This window comes from Haplochromis burtoni, unplaced genomic scaffold, assembly GCF_018398535.1.
Source record: "Haplochromis burtoni strain Fernald_Lab_line unplaced genomic scaffold, NCSU_Asbu1 Contig_79, whole genome shotgun sequence".
NCBI classification, from domain to species: domain Eukaryota; kingdom Metazoa; phylum Chordata; class Actinopteri; order Cichliformes; family Cichlidae; genus Haplochromis; species Haplochromis burtoni.
The window spans coordinates 911,441-924,709 of record NW_024582440.1 but is presented as its reverse complement, the minus strand read 5'-3'; the positions used below and the strand labels follow the sequence as shown (position 1 = coordinate 924,709).

The window sequence follows — 13,269 nt, the reverse complement described above, 5'->3', positions numbered from 1 at the left end:
AGTCAGATCTTTGTTTCCTAAATTGAGACGAGACAAAACCTAGAAAATAAAATGTGACATTCTATGCACTTTTAACACATCCTAAAGTTTTATTGGGCATTTTCTTGACTTATCCATCAGTTCAACTTTAAGTGAAAACAGCACAAGTTACCAAGATCATGGCAAACCCTCAGACATACACAGAAACATTAGAAGGGGAACTGCTACAGTGGTCATACGTAGAAGCACAATCATTATCACCATCAAACTCTCACTTACGTTGTCAAATCCTAATCAACCTTAAAAACAAATCCAAATCCAACTTTTTCTTTTCTTTTCTAAGTAAAACAAACTTGTTTGGTTACATTTTGAAACCTTAGTCATAGTGTTAAAAATGGTTACTTGCTTTAAGAAAGAATCTGTTCAAAATCATTTTTTTTCTCAATTCACAGGCTTCACATTTAAAGTCTCAAATAAAAACTTCAAGTTTCTCACAAAATAGGTAATACTCATCCTTAACTCCAGCAGAATCTGAGAAGGAAATATGAAAGTGGAAGTTCACGGCAGTGTTTATATGGCAGATTGGGATTTTATTTAATTAAACCCCAATCAACACTTTTCTCCTCCTTAAACATTACAGCACTTTAGTCAGCTTCATACGGTGGTCACTCTCATGACCACCTCATGGTTGCTGCTGTGCAAGTTGTTGGGTCTTAGCTGGCTAAGGAAATGTAAAACAGTGTAGCCACAGTGGTGGTTGAGAATAGTCCTGATATGGCGGTTTGCCCTCCGGCTGCTGTCTGTGACAGTGTGAGAAGAGTTCCTCTCTACTCGAACAGTGCTTTTGCTGCTGGAACTGATGGGGTCCCCTAAGTCCTTTGCTTTGTCATAATTCAGCACTTTCCACTTCTGGTTCACCGCCTGCCAGCGCTTAAAGATCCGGTAGACAGATGATCCTTCGTGGATTATAAGGCCTGCATGTGAAGTTCAAAGGCAAGAAAAGAAATGTTACTGTAGGCATTTAAGGATGTAGAATGTTTCTGTCCTCATCTGTGTTTGTGTGCAAACCAGAACATGGTGTGCGATGTGTGCTACAATTCCCAGGTTAACTGACATGTCTCCTTGGAATAGTGTGCAGCGGTGGGCAACAGGCTTTGAAATATGTGTGCTCTCATGTGGTGTGTGTGTAAAAAGTGTTATCCTATTGGCAGTGCCATGTATTGGAGTCTGAAAGATTTATCAGAGGGCCAATCTTAGCAGCAGGCTGTTATTTCTGGCCAATATGGCGATGCTGATCTATCAATGTCTGAATTTATAACAGCTGATAAATAAAAAATTTAAAGAGTAAATAAGTGACAGGAGAAACACCAGTCCACTATGTCATGAGTGTTAATGTTGCGTAGTTTGTCCACTAGAAGGCACTTCCTGTCAACTTCCAGCAACAATAACCAGCTGATCAGAGCAGAGGCGGGCTGAGCATAAACAAGTATAGCGGCCTGAGAACCAGCCTATTCATTTATGTCCTCTGTAATGGACATTTGTTTTTGGTCTAGATATCTTTTGACTTATTTGAGCTACCCTACTAAGTCCTGATCCACTAAATAGAGGACATCTTCCATTGATATCTCATGTGTTTGGGCCTCTTTTAGCTCCAAAGAGGAAGGAAATCACACACAAAAAAATTAATTTGGAAGATCCCTTTTTCCTTGGTTCTCAGGAGGATATATCAGAATATTTTATATCACCAAATATTGGTATTGGTTTCTGTCTCAAAAATTCTATATCATTCAGGCTCTGATATAAACCCTGCTGTATTACAAAGGCAGCACACTCAGTGTAATACCTGCGTGTCAGACCAGAGTGTTCCTCTCACCATTGTCTGAGTACAAAAAGTTTTAAGGCAAACTCTTTCAGTTTTCTTCAGTGTGAAATCCTAGTGTTAACTTCATCCTCTTTGTGCTCCAGATTCGCTTCATCTCCCTGCAAGCCCCTGATCCTCTTTGGTCTGCCGGCCCTCCATCAGACCTTCATTCTATGTGGCCAAAGCCATTCAGGGACATGCTCTGCTACAATTCAGATCTAACAACGCTAACTTTTTTTATATTAAAGCCACAAAAGCATCTATTCAAAATGTATTTGGTTTTATTTACAAACCTAACAAGAAGCAATCTTAATATTGGGGATGATTGGTTTCCCTTTAAAAAGGAAGTAAGCAACCATATTAAATTACTTGTTATAAGGTAAGTTTGGATATGGTAACTGAAAAAAACCCCCAACATAAAATAATGTATCTTACAGGATGTAGTGCAATTTTGTGTAATTATAGGGAATATACTTTTTGAGCCCCTCAAAAAACTGATTGTCATTCACATAGCTTGGAAATCAGTGATTCTTTGTGTATAATCATGTACAAAGGTTTGTGATAATTTTTGATACAATAGTCACCAGACTGCAAAAGATGAAGCTATTAAACAGCAGCTGTAGCAGGTTTTGAAACTACCTTAAAAATCAGTGCAAGTTAGAATTAGACTCTGTATGTACTCTAGCCAAAAAAGTCACACATTCTAATATTTCACTGAACCGTCTTTAGCTGTAATGCATGCATTTGTCTTGGCATCGCTTCAACAAGCTTATGCAGTGTCACAACATTAATTTTCAACCTGAGTTGCGTTAATTGTTCACCAAGATTTTGTACTTATGAGGGAGTCGGACCGCTGCACAAAGTGTTCTCCAGCACATACACAACATGATCAGTGGGGTTAAAGCCTGGAATCCATGGTGGCCAGTCCATGTGTGAAAATGATATTTAATGTTCCCTGCACCACTCGTTCACAAGAAACCCCAGCAACACTTGGGCAGGCATTACACTGCCCCCACAGGCTTGGACGGTATTAGGCATGATGGTTGCATCACTTCATCCCTTGTCTTCTTATCCTGATGCAATAAGAGACAACACGACCCTTTTTCATTGCTCCAGAGTCCAATCTTTATGCTCTATAGGCAAATAGAAGCCTTTTTTTTCTCCACTGATATGTGGTTTTCTTAAGGCTGCACAGCTGTTTAGTCCCATTCCCTTGAGTTCTCTTCACATTTTGCTTCTGGAAACACACTCTTGCTTTCATCAGTAACCATAAACAAAGCTGCAGGTTCTACTGTTGATTTGCTTTACAATTTGATTTCACTAAATATTTAAACAATCTCTGACCGTTTGATCATTCGAGTTTTCTTTTCTGACCATATTTGTTCCTCGAAGTTGATGGTAGTAATGCCGTGCACCGTTCTTAATATGATTTCTGTAGTTATAGTAAGTAAATTTTAGTAGCTTGATGCAGGCCAATAATTCAACCCATCTTTTTCACGACAACGGCAACCTGTTGCCAGCCCAAACATATAAATCACTGTAGTAATGATCCAATGGAAAACTCCTAAAGTACCTATTTACTTAGATAAACCAAACTGTTGCCCTTTTTTGGGAACCTTGCAGTGTATATGGACTCACGACAAATTACTTAGAATAATCACCAAAAGATAAATTCTAATAAATTATTGGGAAATTGCAGAGTTGTAAGATAAAAAGTCAGATTATGCAAGACTGGCACTCAGTTTGATGACATTTACACCAAGTGTGAAATATATAATAACGAATATGTGGCCGCCGTAGTATCTGTGTCTTACCTATGCAAACTATGTCCATGAAGCCGTACATGCCGTAGCATATCTGGAAGAGAAGGTCCTGCCGTTGCCATTTGGCTGAGGGGCTGAGAGAGGACCAAACCAACCAGGAAATACTTGCGATGAGGAACAGAGAGCCGAGGATAATGGCTGCAATCTGTACCTTCTCAATCACAGTCAGAGAGATGGCCTGCCACTGGATACAGACACAAAAACTGAATGAAATTGTTTTTCAGATAGAAACTGCAAACTGCTTCTTGATTATGTGAGATAATAGCACAGAGTTTGAATCGTTGCCGTACATCTAAAGAGGCCCTGGTTTTTTATCAGCACATATTTCCCAGATGGTTTCTGTGATTTCTGGAGCATAATCACTGAATCTCACAGGCAATAACAGCAATTGTGTTTTGCAGGTTTGAAAGTGGATTTGAGGATAATCCGATCTCCATAATGAAACTACAGACTCTTCTCTGCTGCACCTTTTTGAAAGAGAATAAATTACTGGAAACAAAATTATTCTTCGTAAGTTTCATTATCTCTTCTCTTTTTTGTCCTGCTACAAAAGAAAACTCAAAATTTGTCAAAATTGGAAGCATGTCTACTCCTGATTCTGACTGTAACTAATCATAACTACGGTACTGTGGCATTTATTAATTTGTCATGTATTAGCCAGTATGGAAGAACAGTAATGATGGCACATTCTCCAACGTAGCATACGGCGTCTCTCACACAGAAAAAGGACACAGGTCGAATATGTTCTGTCATTTCCTTCCCCTGGCCCCAGACCAGTCAAGGCAGATGGCTGCCCCTCCCTCACTCCGGTCCTGCCGGAGGTCTCATCCTGATAAAAAGGAGATCTTACTTTCCGCCTCTGCCAAGTGCTTGCTCACAGGAGATCATCAGATTATTAGAGTTTCCTTTCTAAAATTATAGGGTCTTTACCTTGGATTAGAAAGCTCCTTGAGATGGCTGCTGCTATTAGCATTAAGATGTTGAAATCACTTAGACCAAATCATTCAACTCTTTCAAATGTGCAGTGCCTCATTTTATTGTTCTTGGCAACCTCCGCCTGCAAGCCCTCAGTCCTCACTGTTTTCTTCTCCATTTGTTCATAGAAACCCTAAAAATAGCTCTGTGAAAAGTATGGAAAGCTACTGTGCTTCCTGTTGGGAACCGTTGCAAGTTTACTGAACAGCATGAGTTCAAAATGACTGGGAGCCTGAGGGGATGGTAATGTGAATACTTCATGGCCTCTACACAGTGCCAGCACATTGATTCTTAGATTACAGTGACCCCTAATGTGATTATCGTGCTCCTCTGCCAGTCAGTCACTCAAATCTGGCAAATTAACCTTTATTGATGGCTTTCGGCCATAAAGCCATCAAGGACTTTATTCTTGTAGCAATTCTAAATCCTATAGGAAGGCTTTACACTGTTAACATTAAAACAGTAAGAGTAGAACAAAACCACATTGACCATACCTGCAGTGGGTTTTTGGTTCTAATGGCCAACACCTGGTACTTAAAGTAGCAGAGCTCACAGCTCCAGGAGCCTCTCTCACTGATCCAGCGGATAAGGCAGGACTGGTGGGTACAGCGCACTGAGCCATCACAGCGACAAGGGCTCAGCAACTCCCCCTGCAGGATGAAACATTAAGTGCATGAAATAGCCTTTCACAGAGCCTCCTGTAGGGTAAAACTCCCACCGAATGAAGATTTGAGTCACACAGTTGACAGTAAAAATGGGAATAAAGATCTCTATCATTGATTTTGATTTTCACAGCTTTAACAATGTTCCTGTTGTGTTTTACCTGACGAAGACATTGTTTGAGGGCATCTCTGGGTCACAGACCTGTCTGGAGCAAGTACCAGCAGATAAAATAATTTACTGTTTCTGGTTGGCAAGAAGGGGGGTGGTAAATATTTGAGTTATGCCAGTGGGTTTTATAGGGTATGTGTGGCGTAGTTACAAATACCGTGAATTAAATCAAGACTGGACTCGTACTCCATTGCAGACGGCTGCAGACACCGTGGATGAATTGTTATTCTATATTATCTACAGGTCTGCTTTCAGGAAGAGTACACGGTTAGCGAGGCTGCAGTGTTGTGGTTGTGCTGGCTCAATCGTGGTCACTGCAAATTGGATGCATGTCCACTGAGATATACATCCACTGACCTGTCGATGTAGAACGTGTAAAGATACTTACAGTTGTGTTCTGCTTTAATATGGAGTTAAAAACTAATGACACTTGTTTTGCCTTGACTGATAAGCACTGCCTGTACATGTAACCTCACAGTGTTGTGTTATCTCTCTCAGTAGTGAACAGGATCCTGTAACTCCAGCCTCTCCTTTGGGAACCATCTTAGAGTTTGTTGACTCTTCCTACTCTTTCTGACAGCTTGGAGTGATTCTTTACTTGGCAAGCTTTGCTGGCATTTCATACTGAACATTATTTGGCTTTTTCAGCCTGCTGCTGTGCTGCTGATGCTTTGCTACTCTCTTTTTGTGGTGAAGTTATCAATAGCCAGTAAGGCTTTTTTTGTGGTTGTTGTTAAAAAAGGAGAGTTTTTGAAGAACTTCTAGGAAATTATTACTTATGGGAAGGTTTGTGGTTTGAACTTTGGCTCCTCCAGTCTGCATGTTGATCTATCCTTGGTAAATATACCAATGGAAATGGAATGGAAATGCAGTACATAGGGTTAAAAAACAGAGTTGGTATTGCATGGTTGGTCAAAATCTGATGGTACTGCATTCATAATTCCATCAATTTTGACCAAATCCCCAGCATCACCAGCTAAACCATGAAAGAGCCTCTGCTGTGTGTTACAAATGCCTGCAGACACTCACTGTTGTACCTTTCTCTCCTTTTTGAGCCTTTTTTTTTTATTAGTGAATGATTTATAGGTCAGTGTTACAAGGTTCAGCACACACAAACAACATTCCTCTGAAAATATTCAGGTACACGGACTGGTCTGAAAATGAGTGAAGGAGCAGCCAAAGTCCAAAAAAATAAGAGAAAAAGACAAACTTTGAAAGACCAAGAAAGCCTGGAGAACTATTGCTTAAGACCACTTTAAAAATGACAAATAAGTCTGGCTTCTTGGAAGAAAAAATTAAAGAAGCAAGAGGCGGCTCAAGATTTTTGCACAGTGTATAGTATATATGTGCTGCCTGCCTTAATATCGTGCGCTTAAGCGATTTCAAACATGAATTCACGATGACACTATGTGATATTCTTTGACTATATGCTTCCTAAGACCTTTATCTGAATACACTTACCTTTCTATACTTTGCCCTTAAAAGAAAGCACAGGATATCTGTTGCAGGTTTTCATTGTCAGCATGACTCCCTAAGGCCTTTGGACTGACAACACTCTTGCACATCTTCATTTATTTCCTGTCTGACTCTGGGTGACGTGCGAGGCCTTTAATTATGTGGATTTCTGGAGGCGAACCAAAAACTTTACGGACACCTCCAGCAGAGTCTGTCTGTGGGAGACACTTTCACTGTACTTTGACCTTCCTGTAACTAAAACACATGATCAAAGGTTTGATCCCTTCATTAATGGTTTCTGCTACAGAGTCAGAGTTATTAAACAGATACTGCCCTTCGAATCCCTTAAAATAACAATGAGCATAGATTGATTTATTTTCATGCTGAGAAATCCTTCTTAAAACCTTTCTTTATTGCTTTTTTAAAACAGCCTAATTTTGTGCATCAGATGCTGAATCTGTTTCCGTAAAGACTTCCCTACTTCACACAGTACATATAAAGCCCCTCCCTTTTCTCTGAGACTATTCTTAACTGATGCCCTTTGTCTGCCCACTGCTATTTTCAGATCGCTGTTGATAGATAGTTCCCCTATTTTAGTCTTACTCTCTCTGACTTCGTTCTCTCTCTCTTTTTTAAACTTCAGAGCAGATGTGATGCAGTCTTCCAGATACTGAAAACAAGTTGAAACTGATCTACAGTAGCTGACATGTTCTCCATGTGTTTGCAAAGGAAACACATGGAATCCTTACCACACCCATGGCACATAAAAGAAATCCTTACTGGTTTTACACATCAAGATTGCCTTAAAGGTCCTCGGGAGCACTTTTGCATTTGTGAAAAAAGATGTTATCACAGGTTATATCTGGCAAGCAATACAGAATTGTCTGTTGATGTACTCTCAGACTTTGGGGGCAGTGGGAATACTGAACTCCTTCATACCTGAGCATGAAAAATAGCCTTAGATTATTTGTTCACTCTTTTTAGTAACACAAGGAGACTATATGTATAGTTTCACTATGCAAACCTGAATTGACAGTATATTATGCTGAATCTTGACTCTTATGTGACTCCAGTAAAGGCTGAGGGGCTTTATTTGTGTGTGTCAGATGATACCACTCACTTACTAGTCCTCAGCAGCTTCAGGAATTATCCCCTGCTCCTAGCATTACACACCCAAATCTCTAACTGAGTTGCATTGTGGGTAATGTGCAACACTTTTGGAGTTTCAGTCCTCACTGGTAAAGTAAAAATCTGGAGATTTCACCCTCTGCAGCTTTATCGGCTGTTCCCTTATTTTCCAAGCAGATGGATCTATGTGTTTGATTTCTTGACACAACCTTTATAACGACTTGGGACGGGCATTAGAAGTACACTTGTTGTGACTTCCTGAGAACCAGGAATTGTTCACATTTCATGTAAATGTGTTAACCATTAGACCTGCTCCAGGTTTGACCATTCATTAAGTCTGCCTCTAGGTAAATCACACTCAAGTAAAGCATTTGAGTGCATAAAGAAAGAGCTTGAGTACACTGGGCTAAATGCAGCTCAGGCTGGTGGTAAACTTTAAAGATCTGGCTTCAACTTCTTTACTCTTTTGGACAATGAGTAAATTTTCTAAGCAAACGTTCTCCATGTATCCGGTGGAAACTTTTCTGAGCAACTTGTCTTAAGACAGTTTCTTCAAGTGATTAGAGAGAAGCACCATGAACAAGCCACTGCTAGAGGCTCCAGTTGTGTTTGTTCCTCCAGCACCAATACCTTCTTTTTTTCTAACTTTACCTTTTCTGGCCCCTGGAAGCAGATCCGGCACTGCGGTGATCGCGTCCCGCTCTCTGAGAGACTCGGGAGTGAAGCAGCATCCATGTTTCCTACTCCTCCTCCCTGAGGTTTGGCACCTTCTTTATCCTCAAACGCCAGGCTTCGTGGCCGGAGGTCAGAGCCATAGTACTCCTCCTCGTCGTCCCGCTGAGAGCAGCTCAGCTGTGGCCAACCACAGCCTCCAATAGCGAGCCCTCTCATCGTGGTCTGTGTGTTCGGGTCAGTGTCCGTCCTCCTGCTTGATCCAGAACGCATCAGTAGCAACACTTTGAGTTCATTAAAGAACATCCGGATGCGATACTTAAACATTCTTCAGCAGCTTTACTACACAGCCACAAACAGAGCAACCTTCAGCTTTACTGTCACAGTCCCTTCATTATTATTATTATTATTATTATTATTATTATTATTATTATTGTTGTTGTTGTTGTTGTTGTTGTTGTTGAGGTATTGAATTGATTCAAGTAGACAGTTCAAATCTTACTGAATAAAATTCAGATCTGAATTGAGAAAGCATGCGACTAACATGATAGGCTATTAGATCAGCCCATAGCTCTTTGCATATCCTGTTGTTATAGCATGTGCACCGCAATCCAGCCAATAGGGAAGGATTATTTTTCATGGACAGAGGCGTTTTCTTTCGGGATTCAATGGAGGCTGAGAGCCACGAACTGTGAGGCACAAACATTAAAGTCAGAGTAGTCCAGCAGCATCCTCTTACACGTCTCCATCCCGCTCGCTCGCTGATATCGCAAGGTTCAAACGGGTCATCTCGATGTTGTGAATCACAAGGAGCTGTCCGAGGTTTGCCACAGAATGTTTTCTTCTTCTTCGTGCGGAAACAGCGAGGGTGTCTGAGGTGTGGGGTTGATGCTGAATCCTATTACCAACTAAGTCCAATCCGATTTATATTTGAGTTTCTCATTTACCCACAGAGCGGGTAGAATTACACGAGGTGACAAGCGTGCATCCTTTGTTGTCTGGCAGTGGCATCCATCACTTCGCCACTCTTTCCTCCTGTTCGCTTTAGCCCTTTCCCCCCTCTCTCTCGTTCTCTGCTGTTACATCGGGCGGTGGGGGAGCTCGTCCCGCACTTTCTCCCCTTAAGCAGGTCCGACAGCCAGATTATAAAGTTAGAATCCAGCGGGGTTCAATCTCAGCGGAGAAAGCGAAGAAAATAACATCACATGAAAAAAAATCCTTTCACAGCAACTTGTAATGCCACTTCTTTTCCCGACCATCTCTGCGCCACAAATCAGGGGGAGCGAGAGGATGCCAGATATGGATTCCTGTGAACACAAAAAGAGTAGACCGCAACTGTCCCTTCCGGGTTGCTAAAAAAAACTGCACCTCCTCACTTATTTAGCAAATCATATAAAGACCCCGGAGAATAGGCGAGACAATGAAGTGCCACTTCACCTGACAGACTGTAGTATAGTGTCTCCTTCATCATAATCCCCAGGATGCTCAAATTCGATTTTCAGAAGTTTCGCATGCACGTCAGCTCAAACCACCCAAACTTCGTTATCTGTATAGTTTCCTATTTTAAAAAAAGACCTTTGCTTCTTGCAGCTAAGAAGAAATTATCTCCATCCTTCATTGGTGGTGTAGCTGCTGACTGTGGCTGCTGTCCAAGGTGCTGATATTCATGTGACGTTAAAGCCACGTGCTGTTATTCGTCTGCTGGTTGAGAAAAAAAGCAACTATTGTAATAGTCCAGTGAGTGAGTGTATGTGTGTGGTTGTGAGCTGTTCTGGTATTACCCATGTTGTGGGGACCTAAATCTACTCAAACAGTCAATTTATAGGGACGTGTCTTTCTTCTGGGGACAAAAAACAAAGTCCCCTCAAGGAAAATCATTGAATTGCATGGAGGTAATGAAATGTCTGCAGAAATCATGGAAGCCCAACAGTTTGCATGTGTGTCTAACAACCAGAACAAAAGCTCTCCAGGGTTGAAACAGTAGAAAGTGTGCATATAAGATGATTTAACAGATTCATCATTCACAGGAACATAACAACACAGCACAGATAATTGTTTCAGAGGAGAGAGTGTACGGTTTATTATTAAATAAATAAACATGCTCTCTGTTCTCCCATTACAAGAAGCAGCGATTGGGCCAGAGCAAAAAGGCAGATTCAAAAGATGGAATGTTTCACTAGAATGAAAAAGCTTTATTTATTATTTTCTCATGAGACTTAATCACAGGGGCTGGAGGGAAAACTAGAGTCAGTGGTGAGGAATCCACTGCAACAGAGGGAAAAGTGAGTTAGTTGTGGATGTGATTAGTTTTTACCTTTGTTCGGCAGATTTACGGGGGTTCGACAGGTGCTTCCAGGAGCAGAGAGGAAGCTATGTAAGTGATGTGATCTTGAGTGATACTTTCTTCAGTGATCGATTAAGGAATGTACTGCATTACTTTTAAGAAAAATAACAAATAAAATGTTATTTATTACTTTTTTTGAGTAACAACCCCCAGTACTATTTACAGCACAGTGGTGAGTTTTAGCTTAAAAATACAATGTGTTATAATAAAAACTGTAAAAGTATATTTTGTGAAAGGAAGTCTAAAAATCGCCCTGATTGGTGATCTGTCCACAGTGTCCCTGATAGCTGGGATAGACTGTTTTCTTACAGTCGTGTAGAGAGAACTGAAGCATGTCTGCATGGACTCTGAGAACATCAGTGTGTCGTCTATTCGATGTGACAGGGACCAAGAGTTTTGACTGCACAGATTGCAATGAATATTTTGAGCCATAGGTCTTGGAGCTGAACAAGTAGATGCAGTCAGACTGCTCGGTAATGTCCTAAGTATAAAGAGGTCATGTAGTGAGATCAGGAATTATTACTCACATTTATTATAAATCACATTTTTATGACACAAAGTTTGTTTTAGCACATTCAAGCTCACAGCTGCCACACTTTCACCCAAACCTCACCTAAAACAACTGCAAGGCTTCTGTGTAGGTGCAGATGTTGTGGTATTTATTTAGACTACATGAAACTGTGCGTGCAAATGTGCATTTGTCATTATTTATTTTGGTATTAAATAATTTTTTAATTTATGGCTTTATGTGTTTCTTAAAGCAGCCAATGTTTCCCATTTTGACAGCGTCGCACGAAGATACAAAGCTGTCAAGAAGGCATGATTTCATTACCTGGTAAGGTGACAGAAGAGCTTCTTCAGAGTTTAATTGGCACCGTTTGTGTTCCAGTTTAACCAAACTATCTCATTTACATCAGCTGATTGTGGAGGCCAGGTCGTCTGATGCACCACAACACCTGGAGGCTGTGTAAGGGCCACAGGTTCACCTGGTCTGTGATACATAAAGCCATGGTAGCTGGAAACATAAATCTAATTGGACCAAAGCACATACTTTGGTCTTCAGTTCAGCTTGTGTTTCTTGGCCCAAGCAATTTTCTTCTTATTATGGAGCTCCCTGGGTAGTGTGTGCTATTTGAACTGTGGGAAGCATTGGGCTGTACTCTGAGGTGCTAGTAATAGGCTATTTGAGGCTGGTAACCAAACTTTCATCAGCCATTGTGACATGAAATAGTAGGCAAGCACGGGTGTTGCTAATCACATTAATGAAGGTTCAGTTATTTTTAGGTCCAGAAGTATCTTTAATGTGATTAGTAACATCTGTGCTTACCTACTACTTTAAGTCAAAATGGATTTTGTGAAAGCAGACTGTCATACTGAACAGTTTGACAGTTCCTTTGATTTTATAGAACAAAGGATCTTCTTATTGAAAATGACATAAACCTCCTTAAGAAGTAAATCAATCATTTGAAGAAGGAATATAGAGAAAAGTGATCCTTCTTAAAAACATAAGAAGTCTAGTCTGAGGTGATGAAACAAAGCAAAAACAAATAAACAAAAATCAACAACTAGACAAATTATTCCAACGAGATAGAGCTTCTTTTTTTTTAAACCTTACTTAGATACAGAGAAGACATGAAAGAAACACTGATGACTTGCTTTTTTCAAGATGCAATTAATACAAATTCAGTTTAGAGTAGATTATGATACCCAAATATTTTTTTTGTCCTTTCAAAGTGTTCCAGCACCATTACTGGTTAAAGCAAAAGATTTTGATTAGAGGTCGAGGTTGTGCCTCTTACTAATGAGCACTCAGTAAGGTTTGTATTTATTAAGCAGTAGTTTGTTTGCTCAAATCTACATTTGTAGAATATTAAAACTGAATTGCAGTGCTTCTTGAACTTGTAAAACCTTTTTTAAAATATAATACTGTTATCTGAATAATTTGTGTTTTAGAGTTAGCAGAAAAATAAAGGTTCAAATCATTAATAATATCAGAGAAAAGAAACGGTTTCAAGGTAGAACCACGAGGCACCCCTCACTGCTGTAATCAAATCTGATTTGCACTCATGCAAAAGAACAGTGCTTTTGATTATGCTTAAGTGTAGCTGTGAAAGATTAAGTAGCTAAATAAGAAATTAATAATAATATACTTAATTATATGAGACTAATAATATAAACATTAATCCAAATTATGAATATAA

At 40.1% G+C, this 13,269-nt stretch overlaps 1 protein-coding gene across 1 annotated transcript; it reads right to left on the bottom strand.

Moving 5' to 3' along the window:
- Positions 1 to 66: 66 nt before the first annotated feature.
- LOC102300589 (E3 ubiquitin-protein ligase MARCHF9) lies at positions 67 to 12,546 on the bottom strand. Its single transcript, XM_042222056.1, has 4 exons — positions 8,704 to 12,546; positions 5,133 to 5,288; positions 3,655 to 3,847; positions 67 to 953 (listed from the first exon to the last, which is right to left on the bottom strand). The coding sequence occupies exons 1-4, from the start codon at positions 9,049 to 9,051 to the stop codon at positions 634 to 636; spliced, it is 1,017 nt and encodes a 338-aa protein (XP_042077990.1). The 5' UTR covers positions 9,052 to 12,546; the 3' UTR covers positions 67 to 633.
- Between the last annotated feature and the right edge of the window lie 723 nt (positions 12,547 to 13,269).